At 39.9% G+C, this 16,519-nt stretch overlaps 1 protein-coding gene across 1 annotated transcript in view; it reads left to right on the forward strand.

Annotated features, from left to right (window-relative positions):
- The window catches only part of LOC113902126 (multidrug resistance-associated protein 4-like), a 205,451-nt gene that overhangs the window by 109,074 nt on the left and 79,858 nt on the right, over positions 1-16,519 (forward strand). Inside the window, exon 20 of the mRNA XM_027557081.1 lies at positions 9,444-9,523. Within this exon, the coding sequence (XP_027412882.1) occupies positions 9,444-9,523 (80 nt within the window). The remainder of the gene's footprint in view (positions 1-9,443; positions 9,524-16,519) is intronic.

Raw genomic sequence — 16,519 nt, forward strand, 5'->3', positions numbered from 1 at the left:
ATATGCTATCTAGGTTGGTCATAATTTTTCTTCCAAGGAGTAAGTCTCTTTTAATTTCATGGCTGCAGTCACCATCTGCAGTGATTTTGGAGCCAAAAAAAAAAAAAAGAAAAGTCTGACACTGTTTCCTCATCTATTTTCCATGAAGTGATGGGATCAGATGCCATGATCTTTGTTTTCTGAACGTTGAGCTTTAAGCCAACTTTTTCACTCTCCACTTTCACTTTCATCAAAAGGCTTTTTTGTTCCTCTTCACTTTCTGCCACAAGGGTGGTGTCATCTGCATATCTGAGGTTATTGATATTTCTCCAGGAAATCTTAATTCCAGCTTGTGCTTCTTCCAACCCAGCGTTTCTCATGATGTACTCTACATATAAGTTAAATAAGCAGAGTGACAATATACAGCCTTGATGTATTCCTTTTCCTATTTGGAACCAGTCTGTTGTTCCATGTCCAGTTCTAACTGTTGCTTCCTGACCTGCATATAGGTTTCTCAGGAGGCAGATCAGGTGGTCTGGTATTCCCATCTCTTTCAAAATTTTCCACAGTTTACTGTGATTCACACAGTCAAACGCTTTGGCATAGTCAATAAAGCAGAAATAGATGTTTTTCTGGAACTCTCTTGCTTTTCGATGATCCAGTGGATGTTGGCAATTTGATCTCTGGTTCTTCTGCCTTTTCTAAAACCAGCTTGAACATCTGGAAGTTTACGGTTCACATATTGCTGAAGCCTGGCTTGGAGAATTTTGAGCATTACTTTACTAGCATATGAGATGAGTGCAATTGTGTGGTAGTTTGAGCATTCTTTGGCATTGCCTTTCTTTGGGATGGGAATGAAAACTGACCTTTTTCAGGCCTGTGGCCACTGCTGAGTTTTCCAGATTTGCTGGCATATTGAGTGCAGTACTTTCACAGCATCATCTTTCAGGTTTTGAAATAGCTCAACTGGAATTCCATCATCTCCACTAGCTTTGTTTGTAGTGATGCTTTCTAAGGCCCACTGGACTTCACATTCCAGGATGTCTGTCTCTAGGTGAGTGATCACACCAATGTGATTATGTTGGTCGTGAAGATCTTTTTTGTATAGTTCTTTGTATATTCTTGCCACCACCATGTTTAAAAACAATTAAATCAGACCAAAGGGGAAAAAAAAAAAAAAAGAATACCAAATGAGACCATTGGTGCTCAAAATTTTAGATCTGAGTTTCAAGAAAAGATGTATTTCTGTCAGCTTTTAAGATGACAAAACTCTGTAGTCCTCATGAAAATAGGTTCTCACTAATAGTTTCTTCCTAAGTAGTAATTTGAAAATTTAACTTTACAAAAACATCTCATTTCCCCAATTAATTTTAGTATGCAGTCTTTTGTTGTACCTGTGCTGACTGTTTTAGTCAAGGCTTTTTGGTTGCTAGTGGCAGAATCTACCCAGGTTAGTTCAAAGGAAGAGGGCTTGATGGAAAGGAAATGGACATCTTGCGCAGCTGGAGCAATGCTGACTTTCCTGGAGCTAGGAACTGGGGTCCTCATGGGTATTGGAGCCACTGTCACAGGATGCATGCATGTGCCCAAGCTCCCTGGTCTCTCACTTTTGATGGGTGCAGTGACTCTGCTGTACTTTTATGTTTTTTTCTGGCCTTATAATTCTCAGGAGGGGAAATCAGAATGACTTGGTGGCTAGTCATGGGTTAGGACCCCCTGGTACTTTACTCCATTAGCTGTGGTCAAGGCTCTAGCAGTTTCCTGGTAGAGGAGCACTTATTCCAAGCCCGTCCGATAAAGTTAAAGGAGTTTAAGTGAGTGGCAGATTCCTGGGAGCTATATTTGTCATCAAGAGTCTCAGGAAAAGAAAGGGCTAAGGTTGAGATCTGGACAGAGTGGGTGGGGACTGAGGACCTTCTTAGTAGGTGAACAGAGGAGAGAAAAGAGTCTTTCATCAGAATAAGGGTACACAGCCAAGAGTGATGGGAGGTCAGGCCGATATTATCCCTAGTGAAAATAAGAGGCAGCAAACGATATTGCAGGAAATTGCCCTGAAAAGTGAGTTTCCTTGTCTCCTCTCTCTGCTGGATTAAATCTCAGAATGGCTTGGTAGTAGCACCCACCCCATGATGAAATATTGTATGCTTAATACTATTGCATCATCCTGAGCAAGGTGGGACATTATCTCCTCCAACATCAGAAGCTTGGTCTACAAATTAATTTGAATATTTCTGTTTGCTATAGAACCCCCTTCTTGAAATACCATCTCTAAGGTGAACATCCAGATGAATGAAAAGGGCTCTGTTTGCAAGGGATGGGCAGTAAGGGAGACAGATGGGGTGTCTTCCTCTATTTCTCCTTCATTGTCCAAGGCACCTGTGTTAAATCTCAGATGCTTCCCAGGATAAATTTTGGGAAGACTAGGCCTGGTTATCTTTCATGCCCCGCAAAGCTCTAAAATTCCCAAAGGATAATAAGAATAACACCTTTCACATGAGAGGTGGCAAGAGAACACAGAAGAACTATACAAAAAAGATCTCATGACCAAGATAACCATGATGTGTGATCACTCACTTAGAGACAGACATCCTGGAATGTGAAGTCAAGTGGGCCTTAGAAAGCATCACTACGAACAAAGCTAGTGGAGGTGATGGAATTCCAGTTGAGCTATTTCAAAACCTGAAAGATGATGCTGTGAAAGTGCTGCACTCAATATGCCAGCAAATTTGAAAAACGCAGCAGTGGCCACAGGACTGAGAAAGGTCACTTTTCATTCTAATCCCAAAGAAAGGCAATGCCAAAGAATGCTCAAACTACCACACAATTGCACTCATCTCACACGCTAGTAAAGTAATGCTCAAAATTCTCCAAGCCAGGCTTCAGCAATATGTGAACCATGAACTTCCTGATGTTCAAGCTGATTTTAGAAAAGGCAGAAGAACCAGAGATCAAATTGCCAACATCCACTGGATCATGGAAAAAGCAAGAGAGTTCCAGAAAAACATCTATTTCTGCTTTATTGACTATAGCAAAGCCTTTGACTGTGTGGATCACAATAAACTGTGAAAAATTCTGAAACAGATGGGAATACCAGACCACCTGATCTGCTTCTTGAGAAATCTGTATGCATGTCAGGAAGCAACAGTTAGAACTGGACATGGAACAACAGACTGGTTCCAAATCGGGAAAGGAATATGTCAAGGCTGTATATTGTCACCCTGCTTATTTAACTTACATGCAGAGTACATCATGAGAAATGCTGGGTTGGATGAAGCACAGACTAGAATCAAGATTGTGGGGAGAAATATCAATAACCTCAGATATGCAGATGACACCACCCTTATGGCAGAAAGTAAAGAACTAAGAGCATCTTGATGAAAGTGAAAAGGGAGAGTGAAAAAGTTGGCTTAAAACTCAACATTCAGAAAACTAAGATCATTTCCTCTGGTCCTATCACTTCATGGCAAATATATGGGGAAACAGTGACAGACTTTAACTTTTTGGGCTCCAAAATCACTGCAGATGGTGATTGCAGCCATGAAATTAAAAGACGCTTGCTCCTTGGAAGGTAAGTTATAACAAACCTATACCGCGTATTAAAAAGTAGAGACATTATTTTGCCAACAAGGCCCATCTAGTCAAAGCTATGGTTTTTCCAGTGATCATGTATGGATGTGAGAATTGGACTATAAAGAAAGCTGAAAAATTGATCCTTTGACCTGAGGTGTTGGAGAAGACTCTTGCGAGTCCCTTGGACTGCAAGGAGATCCAACCAGTCCATCCTATAGGAGATCAGTCTTGGGTGTTCATTGGAAGGACTGATGTTGAAGCTGAAACTCCAATACTTTGGCCATCTGATGCAAAAAGGTGACTCATTTGAAAAGACCCTGATGTTGGGAAAGATTGAAGGTTGGAGGAGATGGGGATGATAGAGGAAGGAATGATTGGATGGCATCCCTGACTCAATGGATGTGTTTGAGTAAGCTCTGGTCCATGGGGTTACAAAGAGTCAGACACGACTGAGTGACTGAACTGAACTGAACTTCATAATTTAGATGGTATCTGCATACACATAATCTCTTTCATCTTCGTGATCTTTTATCCTGTGATTTTCATCATCTCACTTTTACAGATAAAGGATTTTCCTCTCAGTGAAGGTTGAATGAGTTGCCTAAAGGCCTCTTGCTGCTGAAGGCCAGAGGACCATGATTTGGTGGTTTTCCACTGGTGGTTGCCTATTAATAATTCTGTTACTCTTTTTGTTTCATAACCTTCTTTGAGCAGCCATCATATTGATGACCTATTTTAACAGCAATAAAGTTTTGTTAATTCTAACAAAATCAAAGAAAATATGAAGCTCTCAGACTTTTATAGCTTCAGCTCCTATTCTCATCTCACCCAAGCTGAATTAGTTTATGTAGAATGATGCAGGCAGTCCATGCTGGGCCACCTCCCTTAGTGGCTCGCTCATGCACACAGGGATCCTTTTCAGCCTGGTGATCATCTCCAAGCTCTACTCTTCTTTGGCCCAGTTTTGCTCCATGCCCCTGTATGGCATGTTTGCTATGTTGCATGGATGTAGATCCAACTTCTCAGCAGGACAGTGGGTCTTTTATTATCCTCCCCGTCTGCCCCTCTCCATTCCACTGAACTCAAAGCCTGGCTTTGGCACTGCACTCCTGGTGTCAGACTTTCTTCAGGGCTATCAAACCAATGGCTGATTCTTTTCAAAATAATTAGGTTCAGGAACCATTAATGAAGCTAACCATGGGCACATAGAAAGAAGTTCACAATATTGAACAGTCACAGAACACATCTGCTCTTACTCGCAAGGTCAGGTGTGGTGTGACCTGATATAAAGTCTTTTTTGCTGATGACTAAAAGTTATGACCAACCTAGATAGCATATTAAAAAGCAGACATAACTTTGCCAACAAAGGTACATCTAGTCAAGGCTATGGTTTTTCCAGTGGTCATGTTTGGATGTGAGAGTTGGACTGTGAAGAAAGCTGAGCACCAAAGAATTGATGCTTTTGAAGTGTGGTGTTGGAGAAGACTCTTGAGAGTCCCTTGGACTGCAAGGAGATCCAACCAGTCCATTCTAAAGGAGATCAGTCCTGAGTGTTCATTGGAAGGACTGATGCTGAAGCTGAAACTCCAATAAACTTTGGCCACCTCATGCGAAGAGTTGACTCATTGGAAAAGACCCTGATGCTTGGGAGGGATTGGGGGCAGGAGGAGAAAGGGAAAACAGAGGATGAGATGGCTGGATGGCATCATCGACTCAATGGACATGAGTTTGAGTAAACTCCAGGAGTTGGTGATGGACAGGGAGGTTTGGTGTGCTGTGATTCATGGGGTCACAAAGAGTCGGACACGACTGAGAGACTTAACTATTACTATATAAGACTAGTTCTTTGGTTAAAAAAAAAAAAAAATTAGCACTCAAAAAGACAAACACTATGTCCTTGGTGCACCACAGAAACCTTAGGCACCTTAAGCTGAATGAAAGAAGCCAGACCCAGAGACACCATATTGTACGATTCCATTTGGGTGTTATGTTCTGTAAAAGAAACTTATAGAGAAAGAAAGAAGAGTAGTGGTTGTTAGGGTGAGAGGGGGAATAGGGAATCACTGTAAACTGCAGAAGAGATCTTAATTGGAGCATAAAAATATCTTAAAACTGATTTTTGGTAGTGGTTGCATCACTCATTGAATTTTACACCTGAAATGGGTGAATTTTATGAGATGTAAAATATACCTCACTAAAAATATATCTTGATATTTTATGATACATAAATATTTAATTTTTGTTGCTTAAAAAAGATAGAGCAAAGACCAGATGTAGGAACTTCAGGGTTTTAAGAAACAATTTGGTCACAACTAACCTAGTTGTGGGTCAGGTGTCAGAATTCTAAAGGTGACTGAATCCAGCTTAGAGTATAGACTCTGTTCTTAAAATACAATCATTATGAATTTTTATTTTGACAAGTTCAGTGGCATCTTCTGTGATATTCTCTCTTGTGGACAAGACAGAAAACTGTGAAGTAGAGCAGTTAGGAGGACACTGATTGGTTTTTGGATATCATGGTCTTTAAGGGGGGTTATCTGTCTACCCCTGTTACTCTCTGCCTTTCTCTCTCCCCTTCCCCTGATCCTCCCTATCACCCCTTTCTTTCTCCTCCTCCTTGTCCCCCCTCTACTTTACATTTTTACACAAGTAATACACAGTGTAGAGAAATAAGAATGGACAGAAAAAATTAAAATTGCATGTAATACATTACAGACTTGTTTCAGACTTGTTCAGGTTGTTTTCTACTAGTGACTTTATAAATATGCCACATTCAACAGATTGATGCACTTACTGACTCTTGGGGATGTAAACCCAGACACGGATTTTCTGGGTCAGAAGGGATACACTCTTAGAATGGTTTACACATATTGTTCAATTGTTCCCAAAAAATCTACCTGTGTTTACAGATGGAAGTTATGTGTCCAAAATATGATCTAGCCTCTAGAATTTACTGTGGTTGTAGCTTTGTGACTGGCTATGCAGGATGAGGGAAGGTGATGATACCACTTTACCCTAAAGTAATCAAGACTTGGGTACAAGGCATTAACTGAGACTGGCTGTCTGAGTCTGGTCAAGAGACTGTAGACAATATAGGGCCATGCCTTATATTATGAGGGATCATTGAGGCACCAAGGAATAGTTGCTAGAAAGAATATGGTTCATTTCATTCAAGTGTTTGAAAGGCTATCATATCAAGAGAAATTAGATTCACCTTGTGCAGTTATAAGGGCAGAATAAGTAGGGATGTTCCAGGAAGACAAGATTCAGTTTAATGTGAGAAATCCTTGAACCCAGAACAGTCTGAAAATGGTTTGGGTTCCCCCTGTTCATCTTTAACCCTCTTCCCTCTATATCCCTGGAGATCTTCCATCAGGGGGCTCATGTTATTTGGATGAAGAGTTATGGCATGTGTGTGAAAGGAATTCATGATAAGGATTTAATATTTCATTTGGAGACTTCTGAGAAAACTTTATTACTACAGGCTGTGGGCTTGAAATCACAGCTGTAGTTAAAATGTGCTCAGTCGCTCAGTTGTATCCTCCTTTTTGCGACCCCATGGACTGTATAGCTCATCAAACTCCTCTGTCCACAGGATTTTTCAGGAAAGAATACTGGAGTGGGTTGCTATTTACTCCTCCAGGGGATCTTCCCAAACCAGAGATTGAACCCCTGTTTCCTGCTTCTCCCTACATTGGCAGGCAGATTCTTTACTACTGAGTCACTTAGAAAGCCCAGTCCATCCCAAAGCCAGAGGAAATATTCTGCAAACACCATGTGTTCTCTTAATGTTTCTTAGAGCAAGGAAGAAACTGTTGAACTTTCTGATCTCACATTATTTTACACTCAGCTCACTGGTGAATAAGTGCTTAGTTTTTTGATGATCTTTGATATTAGGTTCAGTTTGTGTAGTCACTGTGTGGGAAGATGTTTTTTCTCATTGTTTCTGTTCTTCTTGTATTTTACACTCTTTGCCAACCCTTGGTCTCTCAGACCTTAAGGTTCACATATCCGGAGAAAGGTAAAGGGGTAGTTTTTACATACTGTTTACTTCATCTTAAAAATTTTTCAATACTACCTTCAACACTTTCTAAGCCAAATCATACTTGTAGTGTTTCTGAATTTTGCCAGTGTTAAAAAGTTACATTTTTCAAAGAAATTACAAGCATTTAAACCACATTTTAGATATTTTTGACATATATTTTCTTTATTTCAAAATTGCTACTTTGAGAAGTATAAAATTGACCAGAGGGGTCACAACTTTTGTAAGAGTATCTTCAAAACTGCCCATCTGATTTTAATGTTCCTGAAGCACAACTGATTAAATAATAACCCAGTTTCTTACCCCTCAAAACCACCTGGGCAATAGCAGAAAGGGCGTCACCTGCCAGCTTGGAGGGAATGCAGACTCTCTGGCTCCCCCAGCACTCCTGAGTCAGAATCTGCATTTTACCACGTGGACCCTCCTTCAGCTCCTGGTGGACTTTCCCAGGTGACGTGATGCTGCAGAACCTGGGGCTCAGAGTCATTATCTCACATTGGTGGTTGAGTGCCTGGTAACTTACATGGCATCGTGACTGGGTTCTTTCACCTGCATGAGCCTGTTTAATCCTGAGATTTGCCCTCTAAAGCAGGCATTCCTAGAAGATCAGAAAAGTTGTCACTGGGCCTGCAAAAGTGTCACTGAAAGACAGTTTCTGGAATCTGTATTTCCTAAACCTGAGAAAGGAAAATTGAGACATAGGCTGTGATGGCCTGACCAAGTGTAAAATATTCCAGTAGCTCTAGCTCCTGGCGTGGGCACATCCTGTGCTTCTGCTAGCCAGTTGCCCTGTGGAGGACAGGAGAGCCACATTCAGACCACAGAAACTCAGCCATCAGCTGCTGCTCATTCACAGTCCAGCTGTGGCTTGCTGTGCAGGCCTCGGGAGGAAGTCATCTCTGACAGAGGTCAGGAAGAGCAGGTCAGGTTCCCATGTCTCACCTGCAGGCTGGCTTTCTGGAATCTCAGTTATAAATGAAATTCAGGGGTCTAGGTAACAGGAGTTGCTATACCAAAGTCGTGTCTGCATGCATGTGTGTAGCTTCAATTTCTTTAAATTTGATCATGAAAGGATGAGATATTCATTAGAAATTATTTCTAATCTTCCAGTCTTGCAGCCTTTAGGATATACTGTTTTAGTGGATTTTGAGAAGGGAAATAAAATCAATAATGATAAGTGATCTTTAGTCATTACATAATATTGCCATTTTCCTGCCTACATCCCTCTAGTCTTTTAGGATGCTTAAGCATGAGTCTATGTTTGTCACATCTGGTACACCTGTGAAAATAATGACATTACCATGATAGGAAACTCACAACATGAAGACGACAGGAATCTACAATGTCCTGAAATGTGAGTTGTTGTGAACCATTTTGTGGGGGGAAAAAAAAAATTACAGAGAGATTATAATAATGTTAATTTTAAAAGTATCACATCAAAATTAATTTTGATAACTAAAGCAAATTTAGTATAATGATTGGGATTAATTGAAGTATTTTGCAAGTGTTTATTTACTGACTTAGCACTTGGAATGAGTCTTAGATAGGATGGATCTAGAAGGACAGAAGATTCTCAAATCCACCAACTCTCCTTGATGCTGCCACAAGATTCCCCTCATTCTTTTAAAAATCAGGGCTCAATTTCAACATCCCACCCACTGATATTTGGTAGAATTTTATCTCTATTTATATATCATGCTATTTTCTCTTTCTTTATCACTGACATCAGCTTATTTCATATGATGCTATAATAAATGCATATAATTTAAAAATATTGTTTTGGTTTGTTCATGAATTATTTATCTTAAAAGGCTTATCTGGGGAAGTAATTTCTTGTGTCCTGTTCTTACAGGAAGAATTTTGAATCGTTTCTCTAAAGACATTGGCCATATGGATGACTTGCTGCCCCTGATATTTCTTGATTTCATCCAGGTAATGTGACAGTCCTGTCAGAGTTCTCACAGGAAGAGCACAGAGTCTGTTTCTGAAGGTCTTTTCACAGGGGCTGAGGGTGATCCGTTCAGCTTGGCAATGTGTCCTGTTGTCTTAAGTGAAAGGTCATGTTTGTAAGAGAAAGGTTCAGTTGTGATTGGGAGGCTGATTTAACATGAGGAACACCTAGGGCAGGAGTGTCTACACAGTCCCGTCAAGGTTAGTCTGAAGCAGCGACATGCTGGGTAAGTGGTTCTCCCTCTGCCTTCCAGGTGTCTGTGAGGGCATTTAATAACAGAATCACCTCTCATGGAAAGATAGCCTGCTGCTGCTGCTAAGTCACTTCAGTCGTGTCCGACTCTGTGCAACCCCATAAATGGAAGCCCACCAGGCTCCCCCGTCCCTGGGATTCTCCAGGCAAGAATACCAGGTCCAGATGGCTTCACAGCTGAATTTTACCAAAAATTTAGAGAAGAGCTAACACCTATCCTGCTCAAACTCTTCCAGAAAATTGCAGAGGAAGGGAAACTTCCAAACTCATTCTATGAGACCACCATCACCCTAATACCAAAACCTGACAAAGATCCCACAAAAAAAGAAAACTACAGGCCAATATCACTGATGAATATAGATGCAAAAATCCTTAACAAAATTCTAGCAATCAGAATCCAACAACACATTAAAAAGATCATACACCATGACCAAGTGGGCTTTATCCCAAGGATGCAAGGATTCTTCAATATCCACAAATCAATCAATGTTATACAGCACATTAACAGATTGAAAAACAAAAACCATATGATTATCTCAATAGATGAAGAGAAAGTCTTTGACCAAATTCAACATCCATTTATGATAAGAACTCTCCAGAAAGCAGGAATAGAAGGAACATACCTCAACATAATAAAAGCTATATATGACAAACCCACAGCAAACATTATCCTCAATGGGGAGAAATTGAAAGCACTTCCTCTAAAGTCAGGAACAAGACAAGGGTGCCCACTTTCACCATTACTATTCAACATAGTTTTGGAAGTTTTGGCCACAGCAATCAGAGCAGAAAAAGAAATAAAAGGAATCCAAATTGGAAAAGAAGAAGTAAAACTCTCACTGCAGATGACATGATCCTTTACATAGAAAACCCTAAAGACTCCACCAGAAAATTACTAGAACAAATCAATGATTATAGTAAAGTTGCAGGATATAAAATCAACACACAGAAATCCCTTGCATTCCTATACACTAATAATGAGAAAACTGAAAGAGAAATTAAGGAAACAATTCCATTCACCATTGCAACAGAAAGAATAAAATACTTAGGAATATATATACCTAAAGAAACTGAACACCTATATACAGAAAACTATAAAACACTGGTGAAAGAAATCAAAGAGGACACTAATAGATGGAGAAATATACCATGTTCATGGATTGGAAAAATCAATATAGTGAAAATGAGTATACTACCCAAAGCAATTTATAGATTCAATGCAATCCCTATCAAGCTACCAAAGGTATTCTTCACAGAGCTAGAACAAATAATTTCACAATTTGTATGGAAATACAAAAAAACTCAAATAGCCAAAGCTATCTTGAGAAAGAAGAATGGAACTGGAGGAATCAACCTACTTGACTTCAGGCTCTATTACAAAGCCACAGTTATCAAGACAGTATGGTACTGGCACAAAGACAGAAATATTGATCAATGGAACAAAATAGAAAGCCCAGAGATAAATCCACGCACATACGGACACCTTATCTTTGACAAAGGAGGCAAGAATATACAATGGATTAAAGACAATCTCTTTAACAAGTGGTGCTGGGAAAACTGGTCAACCACGTGTAAAAGAATGAAACTAGAACACTTTCTAACACCTTACACAAAAATAAACTCAAAATGGATTAAAGATCTAAACGTAAGACCAGAAACTATAAAACTCCTAGAGGAGAACAAACATAGGCAAAACACTCTCCGACATACATCACAGCAGGATCCTCTATGACCCACCTCCAAGAATATTGGAAATAAAAGCAAAAATAAACAAATGGGACCTAATTAAACTTAAAAGCTTCTGCACAACAAAGGAAATTATTAGCAAGGTGAAAAGGCAGCCTTCAGAATGGGAGAAAATAATAGCAAATGAAGCAACGGACAAACAACTAATCTCAAAAATATACAAGCAACTCCTACAGCTCAACTCCAGAAAAATAAATGACCCAATCAAAAAATGGGCCAAAGAACTAAATAGACATTTCTCCAAAGAAGACATACAGAGGGCTAACAAACACATGAAAAGATGCTCAACATCACTCATTATCAGAGAAATGCAGATCAAAACCACTATGAGGTACCATTTCATGCCAGTCAGAATGGCTGCGATCCAAAAGTCTACAAGCAATAAATGCTGGAGAGGGTGTGGAGAAAAGGGAACCCTCTTACACTGTTGGTGGGAATGCAAACTAGTACAGCCACTATGGAGAACAGTGTGGAGATTCCTTAAAAAACTGGAAATAGAACTGCCTTATGATCCAGCAATCCCACTGCTGGGCATACACACTGAGGAAACCAGAAGGGAAAGAGACAGGTGTACCCCAATGTTCATTGCAGCACTGTTTATAATAGCCAGGACATGGAAGCAACCTAGATGTCCATCAGCAGATGAATGGATAAGAAAGCGGTGGTACATATACACAATGGAGTATTACTCAGCCATTAAAAAGAATACATTTGAATCAGTTCTGATGAGATGGATGAAACTGGAACCTATTATACAGAGTGAAGTAAGCCAGAAAGAAAAACACCAATACAGTATACTAACGCATATATATGGAATTTAGAAAGATGGTAACAATAACCCTGTGTACGAGACTGCAAAAGAGACACCGATGTATAAATCAGTCTTATGGACTCTGTGGGAGAGGGAGAGGGTGGGGAGATTGGGGAGAATAGCATTGAAACATGTATAATATCATGTATGAAACGAGTTGCCAGTCCAGGTTCGATGCACGGTACTGGATGCTTGGGGCTGGTGCACTGGGACGACCCAGAGGGAGGGTAGGGGAGGGAGGAGGGAGGAGGATTCAGGATGGGGAACGTGGGTATACCTGTGGCGGATTCATTTCGATATTAGGCAAAACTAATACAATATTGTAAAGTTTAAAAATAAAATAAAATTTAAAACCTGTTAAAAAAAAAAAAAAAAAGAATACTGGAGTGGGTTGCCAGTTCCTTCTCCAATGCATGAAAGTGAAAGTGAAATTGAAAGGGAAGTCACTCAGTCGTGTCCAACTCTTAGCGACCCCATGGACTACAGCCTACCAGGCTCCTCCATCCATGGGATTTTCCAGGCAAGAGTACTGGAGTGGGGTGCCAAGATAACCTAGATGAATTAAATTATGTGTCTTATGACCACAGAAAAGAGAAAGTGTTAGTTGCTCAGTCATTTCTGATTCTTTGTGACCCCATGAACTGGAGCCACTAATCTCCTTTGTCCATGGATTTCTTCAGGCAAGAATACTAGAGTGGGTTGAGTTCAGTTCAGTTCAGTCACTCAGTCGTTCTCTTTGCAACCCCATGGACTGCAGCAAGCCAGGCCTCCCTGTCCATCAACAACTCCCAGAGCTTGCTCAAACTCATGTCTATCGAGTCGGTGATGCCATCCAACCATCTCATCTGCTGTCATCCCCTTCTCCTCCTGCCTTCAATCTTTCCCAGCATCAGGGTCTTTTCCAATGAGTTGGTTCTTTGCATCAGTTAGCCCAAGTATTGGAGCTTCAGCTTTAGCATCAGTCCTTCCAATGTATATTTAGAACTGTTTTCTTCAGGATTAACTGGTTTGATCTCCTTGCAGTCCAAGGGACTCTCAAGAGTCTTCTCCAACACTGCAGTTCAAAAGCATCAGTTCGTCGGTGCTCAGCTTTCTTTTAGCCATGCCCTTCTCCAGGGGTTCTTCTTGTGAGCCCCCAGGGAAACCCATTACCACAGAAGACAAGTATTTGTTGCACCATTTTTTTTTATAAGACCAACTGTGGTTACTTACAAAGAAAAGATTAATAAATGATAAGTTGAAAAGTAATAGCTGAACAAGGACAATAAAGAGCAGTTATTGAGGATACAAAACCTTTAAGCCAATAATTCAAGTAAGGGATCAAAGTCATCTCAGAAAATGTCTTTTTTGTTTTTGTAAGCATTTCTTTTCAAGTGCCTATTGCTCTGTTGTAAGGTGTCTTTAAAACAAAAAAGACAGAAATGCCACAGACATACCTCCTATCCAGACTTTGTTTTGTCTGTGAACTTGAGATTCTAAAGAATGGTGTTGAGTCATCTCAGCTCTCATCTCCTCATTTAGAATGCTCATTTGGAATGCTTTTTTGTTGTGGTTTAGTTCTGTCTGCTTTTTAGTGATTCAAGCTGTGGTAAGTTTCCACATGTTCATTTTGGAAGTGAAATGCATTTATCAAAAGCTACACACAGAAATGCAGCAATGACTATCTATGCAGTGCAACCTATGGGCAAAGGCTTCCACTGTTACCAGTGAGAAGTAAGCTGAGTCTCAGAGGCAGAGTACTTTTACTGCAAAGATATATCTGTTTATTTTTTTTTCTTTTCTGCAAATTTATTTTATAAAGGTGTCCTGTTTGGTTCAGCTATGCTACTTATCTCCAGAAGCAGTCTTTCAGTAAAGCAGTGTCACATCTTGACAGTGATTGCTAATTACTTTAAAAAGATTTTGTGAAAGTTCTGTTCCTTAGCTACAACAAGCTAGGCCAAGGTTGGCTTTCCAAAGCTGGCTGGCCTGCTGTGTGCTTAGCACATGGTTCATTAGCCCTTATAATCAGAATCAATTGCATGTTTTTGTATGACGTGTAGAGGGACAGGGATAGGTGCTGCCTGATTTCAGGATAAAACATTCTCAGTAATGAGGAGAGAAAACTTCAGTTTCATTGATTTTGAATCCCAGCTCCTTTGTACTTCCATTGACATCAATATACCAGTTCATGGTACATGAAATAGAAAAGGTCAATTTGATCTTATCTTTGGAATATCTTATTTAATAATCTTGTTTGGTTTAGTTAATTCGAAGTTCCACCACTTTTTTTCATCAGTCTCCCATAAATACTCAAGAGTGTCGTAACAGTAACTCTTCACTAAGAAGAAGCAGAGCTTGAAACAGAGAATATGGAATAAGAAAATAAACATCTCAAAAAGTGTTGACTTGCTGTCATATTCCGAAGGTTATCAATCCTTGGAAGGCCTAGAGCTGAGAAGAAAATACAGAGAGGACAAAAACTGTAGTAGGCTTGAGGTTTATTGGTCATAGTATTTTTGAAAGTACATCTCCAAACAAAATAGACCTCAGATTCAATTCTCTTTGTGGCCAGAGAAAAGCAGCAGTCACTTTAGTACATGTGACATCATCACCACATCTAGAAAAAAATAACACCACTCTGATACATCTTTGGATATACTAGGCTGTTCCAGTGGTGAGCATGAATGACCTCTAAGGGTCCAAATTCATTGGATTATTAAGCCTTTTGGGCCTTAAATCTATTAATACACCATCTTTCCTCTCCCGATTGATGGTACCCAGAGTACACTGAAGGGTGGTAACAATGAGCTTAGAGTTTCTATTCAATTTGTCATACATAGACTGGTAAGCACTTTATATACATAATCTCATTTAATTCTCACCACCATCCTTTTAAAGTGTTCATATATCACAGATTTTCCTAAAATTAAGAGTGGGTGTATGGTCTTACCATCCGTGTCAGTTTTTGAGAGAATGAGCCCTAAACCTTGTCTCAGACACCTCAATATTTGGCTAATGGGTATTTCTGCTCTAGGGGGATGAAATCTGAAGGACTTTTATTTTTCAATTTGTTAATGTGGTGTATTACATTGATTGATTTGTGGATATTGAAGAATCCTTGCATCCCTGGGATCTTTTTAATGTGTTGTTGGATTCTGATTGCTAGAATTTTGTTAAGGATTTTTGCATCTATGTTCATCAGTGATATTGGCCTGTAGTTTTCGTTTTTTGTGGGATCTTTGTCAGGTTTTGGTATTAGGGTGATGATGGCCTCATAGAATGAGTTTGGAAGTTTACTTTCCTCTGCAATTTTCTGGAAGAATTTGAGCAGGATAGGTGTTAGCTCTTCTCTAAATTTTTGGTAGAATTCAGCTGTGAAGCCGTCTGGACCTGGGCTTTTGTTTGCTGGAAGATTTTTGATTACAGTTTCAATTTCCATGCTTGTGATGGGTCTGTTAAGATTTTCTATTTCTTCCTGGTCGAGTTTTGGAAAGTTGTATTTTTCTAAGAAGAAGACATACAGATGGCTAACAAACACATGAAAAGATGCTCAACATCACTCATTATCAGAGAAATGCAGATCAAAACCACTATGAGGTACCATTTCACGCCAGTCAGAATGGCTGCGATCCAAAAGTCTACAAGCAATAAATGCTGGAGAGGGTGTGGAGAAAAGGGAACCCTCTTACACTGTTGGTGGGAATGCAAACTAGTACAGCCACTATGGAGAACAGTGTGGAGATTCCTTAAAAAACTGGAAATAGAACTGCCTTATGATCCAGCAATCCCACTGCTGGGCATACACACTGAGGAAACTAGAAGGGAAAGAGACACGTGTACCCCAGCGTTCATTGCAGCACTGTTTATAATAGCCAGGACATGGAAGCAACCTAGATGCCCATCAGCAAATGAATGGATAAGAAAGCTGTGGTACATATACACAATGGAGTATTACTCAGCCATTAAAAAGAATATATTTGAATCAGTTCTAATGAGGTGGATGAAACTGGAACCTACTATACAGAGTGAAGTAAGCCAGAAAGAAAAACACCAATACAGTATACTAACGCATATATATGGAATTTAGAAAGATGGTAACAATAACCCTGTGTACAAGACAGCAAAAGAGACACTGATATATAGATCAGTCTTGTGGACTCTGTGGGAGAGGGAGAGGGTGGGGAGA

The sequence above is a fragment of the Bos indicus x Bos taurus genome, chromosome 12 (assembly GCF_003369695.1).
Source record: "Bos indicus x Bos taurus breed Angus x Brahman F1 hybrid chromosome 12, Bos_hybrid_MaternalHap_v2.0, whole genome shotgun sequence".
Lineage (NCBI taxonomy): Eukaryota > Metazoa > Chordata > Mammalia > Artiodactyla > Bovidae > Bos > Bos indicus x Bos taurus.